Here is a 16028-nt window from a genome sequence, read left to right as displayed (position 1 = left end):
AATCGAGCTGATTTCAGCCGAAAGTAGTTAGAAAAGGTAGTTTTTCGTGCGTAATCCAAATCGGGACCGCGGTCGCCGTGTATTCCGCCTATCAGCAGGGCTGTGGTGGGAGGCCGTATAACGCCGGTAACACACAGCCCTGCCACGCAATGCTATACAGTGAGCAGCGCCCAGTGAACAACTTTGGCTGCTCAGCTGTGTTACTTATACACTCCAGTATATTGTGTACAAGACAGCCGAGCGGTCACAAATTTCTAGACTGAAATTTGAAAGTGCGTCGTGTTGTGTACTTGTCGCTGCAGATTTGAACAACGATCAAATGTCTACATGGATAAAAGCAAGGGAACGCGACATCGCATCGACACACTCAACCTCGCGATTGCGTAACGTGCAATCTGATTGGCTGCTTCAGAGCATGAGATTTGAAAACGACTTTCTATGGGAGTTGGTCAGATGTAGTGAGAGGCGACAGCAAGAGAATACCTCACAAGTACAGGTCGCCGTACTCTACGGCTGATTTTAATCAGATTGGTTGTTTATCATGATATTTTTATCACCTTGGCATATGGAGGCACGCATATTCCATTCTCTGTTTGAACATCTTCCATGAACAACAAACAATCAAAGTCCATTTGTATAGTAGCCATACGCAAGTCTTTTTTTTGATGGAGTAAGAATGTTTTGATGAAAGTTGAAATGAGGTAAAATCCACCGTGAACAAAGAGAGTAAAGTAAATGCCACTCAGAACCAATCCTGCGACAGTATGGTGAGACATATGAATAATAGAACCAGATGGCTGCCATGCTCAATTTTAAAGCTTTCAACACAAGAGTAGCTTGCTTAATGTTGTATACTGACAGCGGTGACGTCAATTGATTCACTTGCAGGATGACATATCCTGGATACCAAACAAACATTACTCAGGGGTGTACGGACTTATGAAATTAGTACTCACCAAAGCATTACCTCTACACCTAGCCAAGGTAAGTCACAAATCGCAATAAACCTGTCACCTTTACTTGCAAAGACACGCAAAGGAAAGTTTTTATAGAACTGTTATTCTGATGTCTTACCCAATCATCAGGAAGGGCTTATTAATGTTAGGAAACAATTTGCATTAACCTGTTGAATACTGTAATATTTCCCACCAAAATTTTAGTGCAACATTTTACAAATTTTTATGAATTTTTCTGTAATTTTTCGGATAATTTTAGACCAAATGGATATCAAAATTCATTGGCTTCAGTTTGTTATCAAAATTTTGGCAAAAATCTGATAAAAATTGACTGGGTATACTCTATAAAAGTGACAAAAAATTGACTTTGACACTCAGAATGTTAACTTGCTCTTTACATAATCCGTGTCTGAGATAGGAGATGTCAGTTAAAACAAGAAAGACACAAAAATGATGAATCTTTAAGTGCCACTAAAAAACAATATGCAGTGTATGTTAGGTAAAAGCAAATGGAAATTCTAGGTTTTATAAAGTTTGTTTTTCCATAAAAGCTGTTGAAATTAGGCATGCAGAAGTAGTATTTGTACTTGCATGGATTCTCATTGACAGTGCATAGAGTATGGATTGCATCTATGGAAACTGATTTACACGTAGGTTATAGAAAGCTTTGCATAGAAGTGATCATATGGCTTGAAGATGGTAAATACATTAGTAACCGTACTGTCATCATTGCAAAGACTAATTGTCTTGTATGAAAATTAAATGTACAATATACCATATGTCACTTCTTTACAGAGTGTATATGGTTTACTCACTTATCATGTGATTGAGATATGGTAAAACATGAAATCATACAAACGTATTTTTCATATTTCAATTTACAAAATGTCATGAATTTTGATATGATTTCATTTTTCAAATATAGATTAAGCTTCATGGTGTTCTGCTTCCCGCTTAAAGGTATACTGTCACCTATTACAATTATGCCACAGTTACCGTGGAAAAAAATCTAACCGATCACAGATTTTTAGCGGGTGGCCGCTTTTTAAAAACACCGCCCTCACATGGGCATTTTGAATACCAAGGAAAGCCCCTTTGACCATATTTGGACATATTTAGATTACAGGTGACTGTATACCTTTCATGTGTACTATTATTCAAATTGTAAAATTTGAAAATCTTCTATACACTACCAGTATAGTATATGTAGTTCATAGTCAAACTGTTGGTTTTTTTGAAGTGAATACACCATGAAACAGCATATACCGGTATGACACTTTTTCCCCAATTTCTAATTTCAGGTCATAGTTTTAGATACTGATATAACATTTGCCACAGACATCGCCGAATTGTGGAAAATATTTAGTAAATTAAAAAATGGAAAAGCGATTGGACTGGTGGAAAATCAAAGTGATTGGTACCTTGGGACGTTGTGGAGAAAACACAAACCCTGGCCAGCACTGGTGAGTAGTCATCACAAACAAACAAATGAATATGACACAGGTATAGGTAGCCTGAATGTGATCAAATTTAACTGAAAGTTATTTTGATTCAATTTGTGACTTGTTTTGGAGTAGTTTTGATGAAATGCAAATTTTCAGATTTACTTCCAAGAATTGAAGAAAGGAAATTGATATGACACTGAGATTGAGAACAAAGAGGGTACATAGACCTTATATTTAAGTATCCTTTAGGGTAGTGTGTGCCTCAAAATTAGAAAGACTTAAACTTTTGCCCAAACTTTCCTCAAAGAAACTATAGATTATTCCCTTTTGAAAAGAATATAAATCAAGGGTCAATGTGCAAATGTTGATACATGTACCAGAAAAACAATTTCCCAAAATTTACTGCCACTTACAGTTCAAAATGCCTCGATCCCTGTGTTAACTCTATGTGGACAAAAATTAAATTTCGATTTTCACAAAAATAACCTGGTGAAATTCCATAAACTTCAAAATGAGCCCCAAGATGTGGTGGACCAAAAGTTTGTTCTCAAAGTTTGAGAGTCCAACTATATCTGTCCATTACGCTTACCGTATTCTACCTTAAAGCCTCAATAATGCTAACTTTTGATGATAATTTCACTATTTTTATTTTGAATATGAACGGTAATTCCTGATCTACTCCCCAAGGCATGTTGAGATACACAATATTCAGCTTAATTGTCAACTCAGCCTGTACATGAGTAAACTGCATTGTGTTATTGTTGACAAGTGAATTCTGGTCTGGACTAGAATTCAAATGTAAACAATAAAAATTCATTTTACACATTTGATCGATAAGTTGACAAGCTAAATAGTGGGTGTTTGGACATTTATTTGGGAGTATAATAAGAAGTTGCAATCGATTTATAAAATAAAATTTATGAAAAAATCAATGAAAAAATCATTGAAAGTTAGCATTACTGGGGCTTTGACCAATGATTAAATCTAATTTATATCGGCATGAGTGTCTGCTCAGTTTGTTAAATAAATGTTATTGAGATTTTTTTTTAAATTAAGTTATTATTAGCTGTAGAACAGCTTATTCAGCTGAACATCAGAGGAATTTTGCAATTTCACATTCTTGACGGGACAGATAATCATAGCAGGTTGTGTGACTATGCTGTTAATTATTGAATTAATTAACATCAATAATTGGCAATGGCATTTGCAATGAAGATCAGGTGGATGAAAAGTAAATGGTCCAGACTGTTCATAGCTTCTAAGGTCTTTTTAACCTAACAGGTTTTACGAAAGTGTGAGCAAGCTGTATGGAAAGTGTTCATTCTTGCAGCTGTTATGTGCTCACTGTAGCTCGATTATTTTCTTCGAAATGAAAAATTTGGCTTTGTTCTCATCTTTACCCTAATGCTACAAATAATCTAAAAATATGGAAAAGTTAACATTTATGCCAGTGCGTGGTAACCATGCCAACCTTTGTGCCTATTCTGGGAAAGTCAGTCATTTATATCGTTATGCAGTCAGTGTACATGTAGGTACACGTAGATTATTTATGCACTCTGATGACCATTAATTTTGTCAATCTTTCAATGTCTGGACGTGAAATGTAAATTATTGAGGAGAATTTTATGGATACACTAACTTTTTGCAAAGGGCAAACATTGTCAGTACATCAGACGTTTCTGTTTAATCCAATAGTACTGGAGGCACAATTGCAATTACAATAATATGTGCCTTTAAAATGAAAGACTTTAAAGTTATATGGTGAAAACCCAGAAGGTTTTTTTCATCCAAATAGCTTCAAAATGAGCCATCAGAAATGGCAGATCAGAAAAGAACTGTAAAAAATCGAGTCCAAACATCTGTCAGTGAGGCACATTTTACCTTCAAATGGATTTTATTTATTCTTGAAAGTGTACACATTTAAGATTTAGTTGCCATATTTTTTGCCAATTTTCTATTGATTCACATGGATATTTTCAATACCTCAATTCTGCTGCCTTTCATCACATGCCATATGCACAAACCTGCTATGCGATCAAAAATTTTTGAGAAAAACAAACATTTTTATTTCCATTGTAATATTTTTATGCCAAAGCTGATACTGCATATCATTTTGATGAAGTATGTTTTTTATTTTTATGCTGGAAGAGACAGTAGCTGTAACTTCTTAAAATATTTTCACCAAGAACCAAGTAAATTTTCTTCCTGTGCTACCCTAAAGTAGGTCCAATTATGCAGTATGCATGTCTGTTAAATTATGCAATATTTGGTTTGCCAACAGAAAAAAGACAGAAAGTTTGTTTTCAAAGTTGCTGAATTGTATCATCCGTACTGGTCTTTTTTATTAACCTCTGCATTTTAAAAGAGACCGGTTCCTATAGGGTTGAAATTATTACGTGAAATTGATTCAAATTAATCATCTTTCTCTCAAGTGGTATTTATTTCTAAGGGTTGTCTACGGAGCCTGGTAGAAAGAGGATTGAGCCAGTAGCATGATTATGTCCATAAGAATCAAATTTCCAAGCATTTAACACAACAGTAACGACATACCAAAGATTCTAGGAGTGTAGCTGAGTGGTTTTAATCGCTGACTTTTTTGCTAGGTGAGAACAAACCAAAGGGTGTGAGCATGAATCACACATAGCAATTGACTGACTGTGATGAATATTTGGGGGTTTTTTCCAGGGGCGGGGATTTAACACCGGTGTGATTTTGCTCGATCTGAAAAAGCTGAGAGAAATGAAATGGATGCAGATGTGGAGACTGACGGCAGAGAGGGAACTGATGAGTATGCTGTCAACGTCATTGGCTGATCAGGTAGGTCAACATTCAAAATGAAGAAAACAATTGAAACTATTCGTACAAGTTCATTCAGAAAAACCAGGGGGTGCCACACACCATGCTAAAGGTCAAGTACTGCCCAGGTTACAATATATCTGTACCTGTCTGTCTCTCCATATACTACCTATAAATGCACAATGACAGATTTGTGTAGGTGTTTAGTATGCAAATATCACAATAATTGAATCATTTATTGTTCAGACAATAAAACATTTGATAATTATATTTTTTATGAGATGCATCATTCAGAAATTTCTAGGAAGAAGTATTTTTTGCCAACTTTGAAATCTAGAAGGGTAAAATATGCATCGGTTATCTATTCCTGGACTTGTCAGTTCCATAATTGTGTCATGCATTTATATCAGTTCATGTGTGGATGTGTTGTTGACTTTAACCTATTGATTGGTTTGTAAATCAAAAAACTGTGAACAAACACATCTTCTTTGGATGATATATTTCCATAAGAAAGGCTGATATAACAGAATAGAAACCCTGATTGTGTGATTAATTCTACTAGGCGGCGTTAGAGTTTGTCTGATCATAGACCCTCAAGAAAAACTCATCCAGGATCTATGGTCTGATTATCAATATTCTGTGACCTTATTTAAAGCATAATGTCATTTCTTGATGACATTGCATCGACAATGAGAGTTCACCTTTTAGGCTGTCATTGTCAAGGGCCAACTTGTACCTTGATTCTTTGAAACCCATCTGAAATTGTTTTGTTGAAATCAAACCTATAAAACTACAGATCTCAATACCCAGCTCTCACATCAGTTCTTATCGACATTGGCAACTCAAAATGTGGTAGACTCTTTGTTTTCTATGTAAAGTATTCGCAAGTTGATCAATTTTATTGAAACAATCCTTCCCTTGAATTTCAAATATCAGTAGACATGGAATATTTTCTTTACTAATCAAAAAGGTTCCTCTTGTTATTCTGTTGCTTGCATGATACTCCTATTGGCATAAAGATTTATATTTGTTTCAAAGTGTAGAGATTTAGATGACTCCATTTTCTCATTTATTAATAGTCGAATATCACTTAGCTCACAAGTTGTTTGTAAAATAGTTCCAATTTTATGCTATCTTACAGATTTCATCAAACAGAGAAAATATACCTTGTGAAAAAGATACAATACAATACAATATAATACAATACAATACAATACAATACAATACAATACAATACAATACAATACAATACAATACATACAATACAATACAATACAATACTTTATTAATCTCTGTGAAGAAATTACAGTGTCGTATCATCTCAAGTGTGAAATTTTGTTCTTTACTTTGAAGGACCTTTAGAATATTCAAAAGAACAACAATGTTTTCTTCCACCAAACTCAATTTTCCAATTTTTGCTTAGCAGACACCTTTGTAAATTCATGAAATACTACAGTTTCAAATTCAACATTGATACATTGAAGTTGAATGCTGACACAGGTGACATTTTCTTCCACAGGATATTTTCAATGCTGTTATAAACAACATCCAGATATTGTTCATCAACTGCCGTGTGCTTGGAATGTACAATTGAGTGAAAATACACGCAGTGAGGTATGTGTGCTTTTGAATAATATTTCTTATATAATTTCATTGAAAAGGCACTTTAAGCTCCATCATAATTCCAGATAGGAAGATTAATGTGGATTAGTATTCACACAAGTTCTGTCCAGTGCTCAATAATTGTATTTTCATCTGATTTCAACCACTTACAGATGAATAATTTGATGGCATCACAATTTGATCAGCAGTTGTCCATAACTAAAGTTATTTATTATGAATACAAATTTCTAAGGTAATCTCTTTAGTTTCCCAATCTCTTCTAGTCCTAGCAGTGTTTTTGCAAAGGGCCATTAGCAGGTAACTGTTACTGGGGTTCCCCAGTCATTTTACCAGGGTTCCCTTTGGTATATCAATGCAATCAGATTACGGGGTAACAGAGATGTTACCAAAGTTCCCAAATCATTTACCAATATTCACCAACCTTGGCAAAAACACTGCCTAGTGTAGAACATATAATTATTCCATTAATTCCATTTCATTTTCATCCAGACCTGTTACACGGAAATCTCAGACATCAAAGTGATACACTGGAATTCTCCGCAGAAGCTCCGCGTCAAGAACAAACATATTGAGTTCTTCCGTAATTTGTACTTAACATTTCTGGAATATGATGGCAATCTGCTGAGGAGAGAGTTGTTTGGTTGTGAAACTTACCAACGATTGGCTGTGATGGAAAATGAGGTAATTATTACAGTCTTCTGGTTTCATATGAAACTATTGTTTGATCAAATAACTTTGTTTTGATATGAATTAGAGTGTGAAATTATCTTTTTGTGTCAAGTTCAACCCTAATCCTGCCAAGGCCTATCACTTAATTGTTGGCTAAGTCAGTCAAAAGCGGTATTGAGTCAAAACCATATATATTTTCACTCACATGGCTTGGTATGTTATAGCAGCTTTAGTCTGTAAAAATCATGTTTACAGTATCTGTGTTTTCAGTAGCTGTCAAATATTCAAGTCTTTGTTAAAAAGCAATGTATGGGACTATGTCATTCTCAACTTGACCTGATGGAGAAATATGAACTTGGCAGTATATAGGTTAATAATTTTGGTGAAAGTCATTATCTCCAAAAACATAAGCAAATTCAAAGGTAAAATCAACTACTGAAAAAGGGTAATTTGATGTTTAAAAAATATATTTCCATAATTAGGTTATTTATGATGTTAAATCAAAAGAAAGCTGGACAAGACTGTTTGATCTGCAACTTTACTCATAATTAAACCTTATTCTCACTAAATTCAGTCTGGTCGTTGTAACTAATATCCCTAGGCAGTAAAAACTCTAAGAGTTTAGTCGTATCATTTTTTTCACTAATATCTGGAATTACTATTTTTGTTTTTGTCATTATTCTTAACAGCTGGCGGAGCTTGATGAGGATGACCAGTGCTATGATTTCAGAAGAGAAAAACTTTTAAATCACAGAACACATTTGTATTACCTAGACTATCAGTATACTCCGGTAAGATCATCTACTGAACTTATCATTTCAAACAAATTATCAAGCACAGCATATCTGATTATGGTAATATGCACCTCAAGTGCAAGACTTGAACTTTTGCTCAAACTTTCCTCAAGGAAACTTTCAACCACGCTCTTTCAAACTAAAAATAGGGGTGTCATCATTAAGATTTTGGCATTATGGAAAAGAATTACCCAATATTTCTGGACACTTGCAGTTCAAAATGGCCGCCATCCCTGTGTCAATTCAAAATGGCTGCCATCCCTGTGTCAATTCAAAATAGCTGCCATCCCTGTGTCAATTCAAAATGGCTGCCATCCCTGTGTCAATTCAAAATGGCTGCCATCCCTGTGTCAATTCAAAATGGCTGCCATCCCTGTGTCAATTCAAAGTGGCTGCCATCCCTGTGTCAATTCAAAGTGGCTGCCATCCCTGTGTCAATTCAAAATGGCCGCCATCCCTGTGTCAATTCAAATAGGCTGCTATCCCTGTGTCAATTCAAAATGGCTGCTATCCCTGTGTCAATTCAAAGTGGCTGCTATCCCTGTGTCAATTCAAAATGGCTACCATCCCTGTGTCAATTTAAAATGGCCGCCATCCCTTTGTCAATTCAAAATGGCTGCTATCCCTGTGTCAATTCAAAATGGCTGCCATCCCTGTGTCAATTCAAAATGGCCGCCATCCCTGTGTCAATTCAAATAGGCTGCTATCCCTGTGTCAATTCAAAATGGCTGCCATCCCTGTGTCAATTCAAAGTGGCTGCTATCCCTGTGTCAATTCAAAATGGCTACCATCCCTGTGTCAATTTAAAATGGCCGCCATCCCTTTGTCAATTCAAAATAGCCGACATCCCTGTGTCAATTCAAAATGGCTACCATCCCTGTGTCAATTCAAAATGGCCGCCATCCCTTTGTCAATTCAAAGTGGCTACCATCCCTGTGTCAATTCAAAATGGCTGCCATCCCTGTGTCAATTCAAAATGGCTGCCATCCCTGTGTCAATTCAAAATGGCTACCATCCCTGTGTCAATTCAAATAGGCTGCTATCCCTGTGTCAATTCAAAATGGCTGCTATCCCTGTGTCAATTCAAAATGGCTGCTATCCCTGTGTCAATTCAAAGTGGCTGCTATCCCTGTGTCAATTCAAAATGGCCGCCATCCCTGTGTCAATTCAAAATGGCTACCATCCCTGTGACAATTCAAAATAGCCGCCATCCCTGTGTCAATTCAAAATGGCTGCCATCCCTGTGTCAATTCAAAATGGCTGCCATCCCTGTGTCAATTCAAAATGGCTGCCATCCCTGTGTCAATTCAAAATGGCTGCCATCCCTGTGTCAATTCAAAATGGCCGCCATCCCTGTGTCAATTCAAAATGGCTGCCATCCCTGTGTCAATTTAAAATGGCTACCATCCCTGTGTCAATTCAAAATGGCTGCTATCCCTGTGTCAATTCAAAATGGCTACCATCCCTGTGTCAATTCAAATAGGCTGCTATCCCTGTGTCAATTCAAAATGGCTGCCATCCCTGTGTCAATTCAAAATGGCTACCATCCCTGTGTCAATTTAAAATGGCCGCCATCCCTGTGTCAATTCAAAATGGCTGCCATCCCTGTGTCAATTCAAAATGGCTGCCATCCCTGTGTCAATTCAAAATGGCTGCCATCCCTGTGTCAATTCAAAATGGCCGCCATCCCTGTGTCAATTCAAAATGGCTGCCATCCCTGTGTCAATTCAAAATGGCTGCCATCCCTGTGTCAATTCAAAATGGCTACCATCCCTGTGTCAATTCAAAATGGCTGCTATCCCTGTGTCAATTCAAAATGGCTGCCATCCCTGTGTCAATTCAAAGTGAAAAGATTAAATTTTCAGTACTCTCAAAAATGAGCGAGTGAAAACTATTTCCTCCATCAGCTTCAAAATGAGCGTGGTAGACCAACAAAGTATCGTAAAAGTTTAAGAGTCCAAATATTTGTCTCTGGGGTACATTCTACCTTAACCCTTTCACCACCATGGTTTGGTCCAAACCCATTGTTATCAATGGTGATTGTGGACCTGTTTACAGGGAATTAGGGTGAACAGGTTAAATAATCCCTGGTAGCTGAAGATAGTGATGATGTTTTCCATCACTAAATCATAAATTCTATTTGTTGAGTTTCTTAGTATCATGAGATCAGGATGTGTACACTCATGAAAAGTACCGGAATCTTAAAGCTCTCTTGAAAATTCCCGGAAAAAATAAAAGTGACTTATTGATGAAACTCATGGATAACCAATCAGCATGCTGCAATCTGTGTAATCAGAAATGCTTTCATGCAACATATAAGGTGTCGTGAAAATATTTTTACAACATGTGGAGACCTTCACAATATATTGACTTGGAAGTCACTCATGAATAACAATATCATTTTGGCCTCAAAGTACTGTTTGATGCTTGCCACAAAACTCCATGAGAGTCCTTGAATTTTCAGTAACCCCGATAACATATTTCTAGTTCAAGGTACATTTAAACAAACAGAAGTTAATCATCACTTACTTTGATATCAAAATAGTTAGTGTCAGTGATTCACGCTACTTCAATCCTATTTTGCAAAAATCATTTTAATGAATACTATTGAAGAATTGTTGCTATTTGCTGCCATGCATACTAAGGTTGTTGAATTTGATGTGATAATGATTTGGAGCAGGAAAACATCAAAGTTCGATACAAAAAAATTTTATACTTTGAAAAATATTCCCAACATACCAGGAAGATCTTTGTGTGTGTAGCATGTCATTGTGTGATATTTGGTGTATAGAGAACAATGATGAGTTGCAGACAAAATTCAAGGAAAGAGTACAGATAAGGATTTGTCGTAAATCACCAGTGAGCCAAGAAATTGTGAGGGTTTGGGTTACAAACAGAGTATTTAAACTGCTGCCTTCAAGGAGAACTGCTTCAAGGAGAACAGAGTCAGATGAAAACATGTACATTTGTATTTTCACTTCCGGAACATGCTATACTCTTACATTGATATTTATCATAAAAATGGTGTAAAAATTCTATCATGAAAATTAATCTTGTGATAGTTAACACATTACATGCTTGTGTTAAAGGCGGAAAGTTCTCCTAGGATCAAGTTTCAAGAGTAAATCAAACAGCTGTACATGTTAATTTTAGTCTCTAAAATGTCAGTAAGTTCACACAAAGACAACATATCTGAAAACTCTAAATATAGCATCGATCTTTTCAACGTACTTGACTTTGGTTGTCTGATTTCCTTGATAGAGTCTGGATGACACAGATGTGACATTGGTTGCACAGCTATCCATGGATAGGTTACAGATGGTTGAAGCTATCTGCAATCATTGGAAAGGTAGGGTTACTGCAGTTACTATAACAAAATGGGGTAAGAGTAGTGGGGAAGGATGGCTTTAACCCTTTCACTACCATGGTTTGTCCCAAATCCATTGTTTTCTATGGGAAAGTTGGACCTGTATACAGGGAACTGGGGTGAAAGGGTTAAAGGGCCAGGAATGCTAACTTTTGGTGATTTTTTCATTATTTTGATTTTGTATGTCAGTTGCAAGTTGTTGTTCTACTCCCCAAAGCATGTTGAAACAATCACTATTCAGCTTGTCAACACGTTGTCTTTACATGTAACATGCACTGTTTGAATTCTAGTCCGGACCAGAATTCACTTGTCAACAATAACAATGCAGTTCACACATGTACATGCTGAGTTGACAAAAAGTTACAACACAAAGTACAAGAGAGGAAAATCTAAAAGTCCCAATCAAAGAATATACACCCACACTTTACTTCCACATCTAATGGCTTTTAGAAATATTTATTCAACTCCATGTGTCAAAAAATAACCTTATTATTATATGAGATATATTTTCTCAATTCCTACTTCAAATCCAGTAATTTTTGTCTGGTAACATGTCCCAAACTAACACCATTGCATTGTGGGATTGTAAATGATAGATAATGACCCTACGTGTAAGATCTCTTTATCACTTGTTTTGTCTTGCTTTGCCAGGTCCAATAAGTTTTGCTTTGTACATGTCTGATGCCGAAGTTCAACAATTCCTTAGATATGCACTTAGTTCTGAAATATTGATGTCAAGGAAAAATGTTGGATATCACATTGTGTATAAAGATGGGGTAAGACGTCTTCATATTTCAAATACTTCTGAGAAAAAAGTGATGATCATAAGATTTTGTGTGAAAGTAACATTTTACTAAAAGATTGAAAGCTTAGAGTATTTATTTTCTGCAATTATTTTACCTTTCCAAAGATGTCCAATGTACATCATGTTTTGATTTGGTGATACATAGTTTATATTCTGAAATTACAGTATGAGCCATTTCATGAAATTTCCATAGGGGAAAAATATGTGATAGCTTAGGGTATTTACAGGACTGAGAGAAATGTAGTTGGCCACAGTAGTTGTAGAAATTCTCTCAACATGGCTTTCTCAGTGCATCAGCAGGCCATGACAACCATGTGCAGGGGAAATGCAGTCTAGAGTATAGCCAGATAATTTGATTCATAGGGTTTACAGAGCTATAGATTGATTGACTTGATTCTAGACTCGGAGAGATATAAAACTTATGTCTTCTTCAGCCATCCAAACATTCCTAATCCAAGTATAGTCTACTGTATGGCTTCATATGAGTTCTGATTTCAATTTACTCATGGAAGGTCAAAATATTCCACTTGATTTAGCAGTAATCAGTGCTCCAGAAACCTGTAATTTTCATTCTTCTATAAACTATCAAAGAGGATAAAATTTTGAACAACCTTTCATAATACTACAGTAACATCATAGGATAGTATTTTACCCGTCTTACTACACTGTAGTGATGAGTTTTCTTTGTCTCATTGCAGCAATTTTATCCTGTTAACTTCCTCCGCAATGTAGCTTTGAAGCAAGTGAACACACCATACGTTTATCTGTCAGATATAGACTTTCTGCCAATGTATGGACTCTATGAGTATCTGAAAAAGGCAATAGGAATGATGGATATGTCAAAGAGTAACAAGGTAGGAAAATATTGTGTTGTGTCTTGCCTCTAGAGGGCCTTACCTACCCAAGAGTGATTGCGAATCATATCTCACCCATTGAGGGCGCTGTAGAGAGTACATGTATAAGGTCCGGAAGTTTCAGTGTTACATTCTGAAGGCGCTATACGTCTAAGTAAGGCATGGGTAAAAGTATGTATCCCAACACACTATTTATGGGCCTTATCCAGCAATCTTCAACATGTAGGTAGCCAGTTTACATTTCACTACAGCAGACAAATCTGTGAAGTATAACACAGTGTACCACACTGTTACCCTTTCTAAAAGGAAGGACCTTTTGCTTTGTGATTAAACTCTGACATTACTTATTCATACACTGATGGTACTGGTAATATCTAGAAATACAAATGCATTTGAGTACCATATCTTATATAGAAACTATATAATACTTGTGTGCCTCCATTCAATATAGTGTTATACACAAATAGTATACTTTCATGGTTCCAAGTGCAGCCCAACATCAATAGCAACCATCAGCTCATCCAGTAAAAGGTTACTCGAAAATTGCCAATTATTAGCTAATTTTCCTGACAAAAATTGAAAATTTTACCTTTCAGGCTCTTATAGTTCCAGCCTTTGAGACTCTGCGATATCGACTAACTTTTCCTAAATCAAAGGCTGAATTGTTGACCATGTTGGATATGGGAACATTGTACACATTTAGATATCATGTGTGGCAGAAGGGTCACTCTCCAACAAATTTTGCAAAATGGAGGACAGCAACAACACCATATAAGGTAATGTATTTTCACTACGTACCATATAAGGCAATCCATTTTTATTTATCATTCCATATAAGGTAACACTGCCTCATGTAGTTACTTTGAACGATAGCAATACTTGTTTATTGAGTGCAAAAGGGGTCCTACTAGAGAGGTGTCCAAAATAGACCGGTATTCATGTTTGCATATTTATGATAAAAGTGTTGCATAATTATAAATCAGCCCTATCATAATTTCACAAATCAGCAAGAAAACTGACATAGCTATGTTCTTTTCCAGGTGCAATGGGAGTCTGATTTTGAACCCTATGTTGTTGTCAAGAGAGACTGTCCTCTCTACGATAATAGATTTGTAGGTTTTGGATGGAACAAAGTATCACATATAATGGAGTTAGATGCACTCGGGTAAGCTGCCATTTATTTGTGCTCTTTATTTCTTCTGTTTAACCACTTCAACAAGACCGAAGAGCAGAAAACTTCAAAAACGTCAACACAATACAAGCAGGTCGTAATTGACATTTTGGAAAAAAATCGGTCTTCTGAAGAAAATGATCTGAAATGACTCAGTACATTGACTTAAATTCAATCAAAAGTAAAAGTCTTCATGTAGAATTGTGAAGAATTAATATTTATAAGAACATGTTTCACGTTTATATTATTTGTTGCAATTATTAAAAAATTAGATTTTTCTTCTGCAACCATGAAAATATAGAAATTTGCACATAAGACCTTGTACTGATACGACATTATGTGAAGCATTCTTGTATATGTGGGTTCACGTTTGGAGTGAGGGAAAACCACAAAATTTGAAAAAAGTAGCCATACAGTAGAACCAAGGACTATAATTAATTCAGAAGTTTAGGAGGTACACTTGCCTTCAGACAATCTCTCTAAATAGTAATCGTTTCTGCCAGAACACGTATTTTGTATTTATCAACAACATTTTACGATGTGGTATGCCCCCTGCAGCATGGTGGAAATTTATATAAATCTGCAAGGTGTGTAATCCTTTCCAAACCATGGTTCAGCCCAACAAATTGCTATCAATAGTGACCATGAATTTTTTACAGGGAATTTGGAGCAGACAGGTTACATCTGTTGAGTGCTATGATATTGTTAACAATGGAATTGAAGTTCAGACAGAGATTACACCACCAGGAATAACAACAATACACTTACCAACGTGTACAGGCAGTCATGGCTCACCAAATACACATTCTGCTCCGGATAGACCTGGAAAGTGATTCATAAAAGGAAGAAAAATACACAAAAGTGTCATAAGTTATTGTTATTTGGGCTGTGTGAATTGGCAGGGCAGTGTCGTGTCCCTGCATCAGCATAAGCCTATCCACCAGTAGCCATTGACTATAATTGTGCATGTGTACAGTATGTATGTATTTCTGTACATATGTGTACAGGTATATGTAGGTATATATGTATGAATTTATGGACGTGCCATTTACTTATTTGTTTGTTTATTTGTCTATTTCATTCCAGGTATGAATTCATTGTTCTTCCAAACGCCTTCATGATCCACATGCCACATGCACCAAGCTTTGATATCGCAAAGTTCCGAGCAAGCGAACAGTACAGAGAGTAAGTAGCCAATGCGAAGGTTAAGTTCTATGGTAGTGAAAGGGTTTATGTTGGTGCAGATTTGCTTTCACTGAATCCCCCTCACCATAGAGGGCGTTGTCCACTGTCTGATGAAGTTATTTATTTCATGACATCCTCAAAGGCCAATAGGCTACAATAAAATGAAAAAACATTGGTAATTGCAAGATACTATTGCAGAAACCAGTCAAATTGACTAGCTACCCAATACTGTTGGCTGGGTATTTTTATCAAAATTTTTCTCATCGATGAAGAAACACACATCTGTGAATTCCTTTTCTACTTTGGCCACTATCAAAGTATTGAACATCCTAATGTAAATATATCAACTTTCCATTCGCGGCA

General features: G+C 36.1%; 1 protein-coding gene across 1 annotated transcript in view; it reads left to right on the top strand.

Moving 5' to 3' along the window:
• Nucleotides 1-16028, top strand: part of LOC139131186 (xylosyl- and glucuronyltransferase LARGE1-like) — a 65805-nt gene that overhangs the window by 46360 nt on the left and 3417 nt on the right. Inside the window, 13 exon segments of the mRNA XM_070697160.1 lie at nucleotides 889-984; nucleotides 2258-2419; nucleotides 5087-5218; nucleotides 6717-6741; nucleotides 6744-6811; nucleotides 7310-7501; nucleotides 8179-8280; nucleotides 11545-11632; nucleotides 12302-12426; nucleotides 13154-13309; nucleotides 13906-14085; nucleotides 14350-14474; nucleotides 15567-15665. Coding sequence (XP_070553261.1) covers nucleotides 889-984; nucleotides 2258-2419; nucleotides 5087-5218; nucleotides 6717-6741; nucleotides 6744-6811; nucleotides 7310-7501; nucleotides 8179-8280; nucleotides 11545-11632; nucleotides 12302-12426; nucleotides 13154-13309; nucleotides 13906-14085; nucleotides 14350-14474; nucleotides 15567-15665 — 1550 coding nt within the window.

The sequence above is a fragment of the Ptychodera flava genome, chromosome 1 (assembly GCF_041260155.1).
Source record: "Ptychodera flava strain L36383 chromosome 1, AS_Pfla_20210202, whole genome shotgun sequence".
NCBI classification, from domain to species: domain Eukaryota; kingdom Metazoa; phylum Hemichordata; class Enteropneusta; family Ptychoderidae; genus Ptychodera; species Ptychodera flava.
The sequence above is the reverse complement of the archived record's forward strand: the minus strand, read 5'-3'. Positions and strand labels throughout refer to the sequence as shown.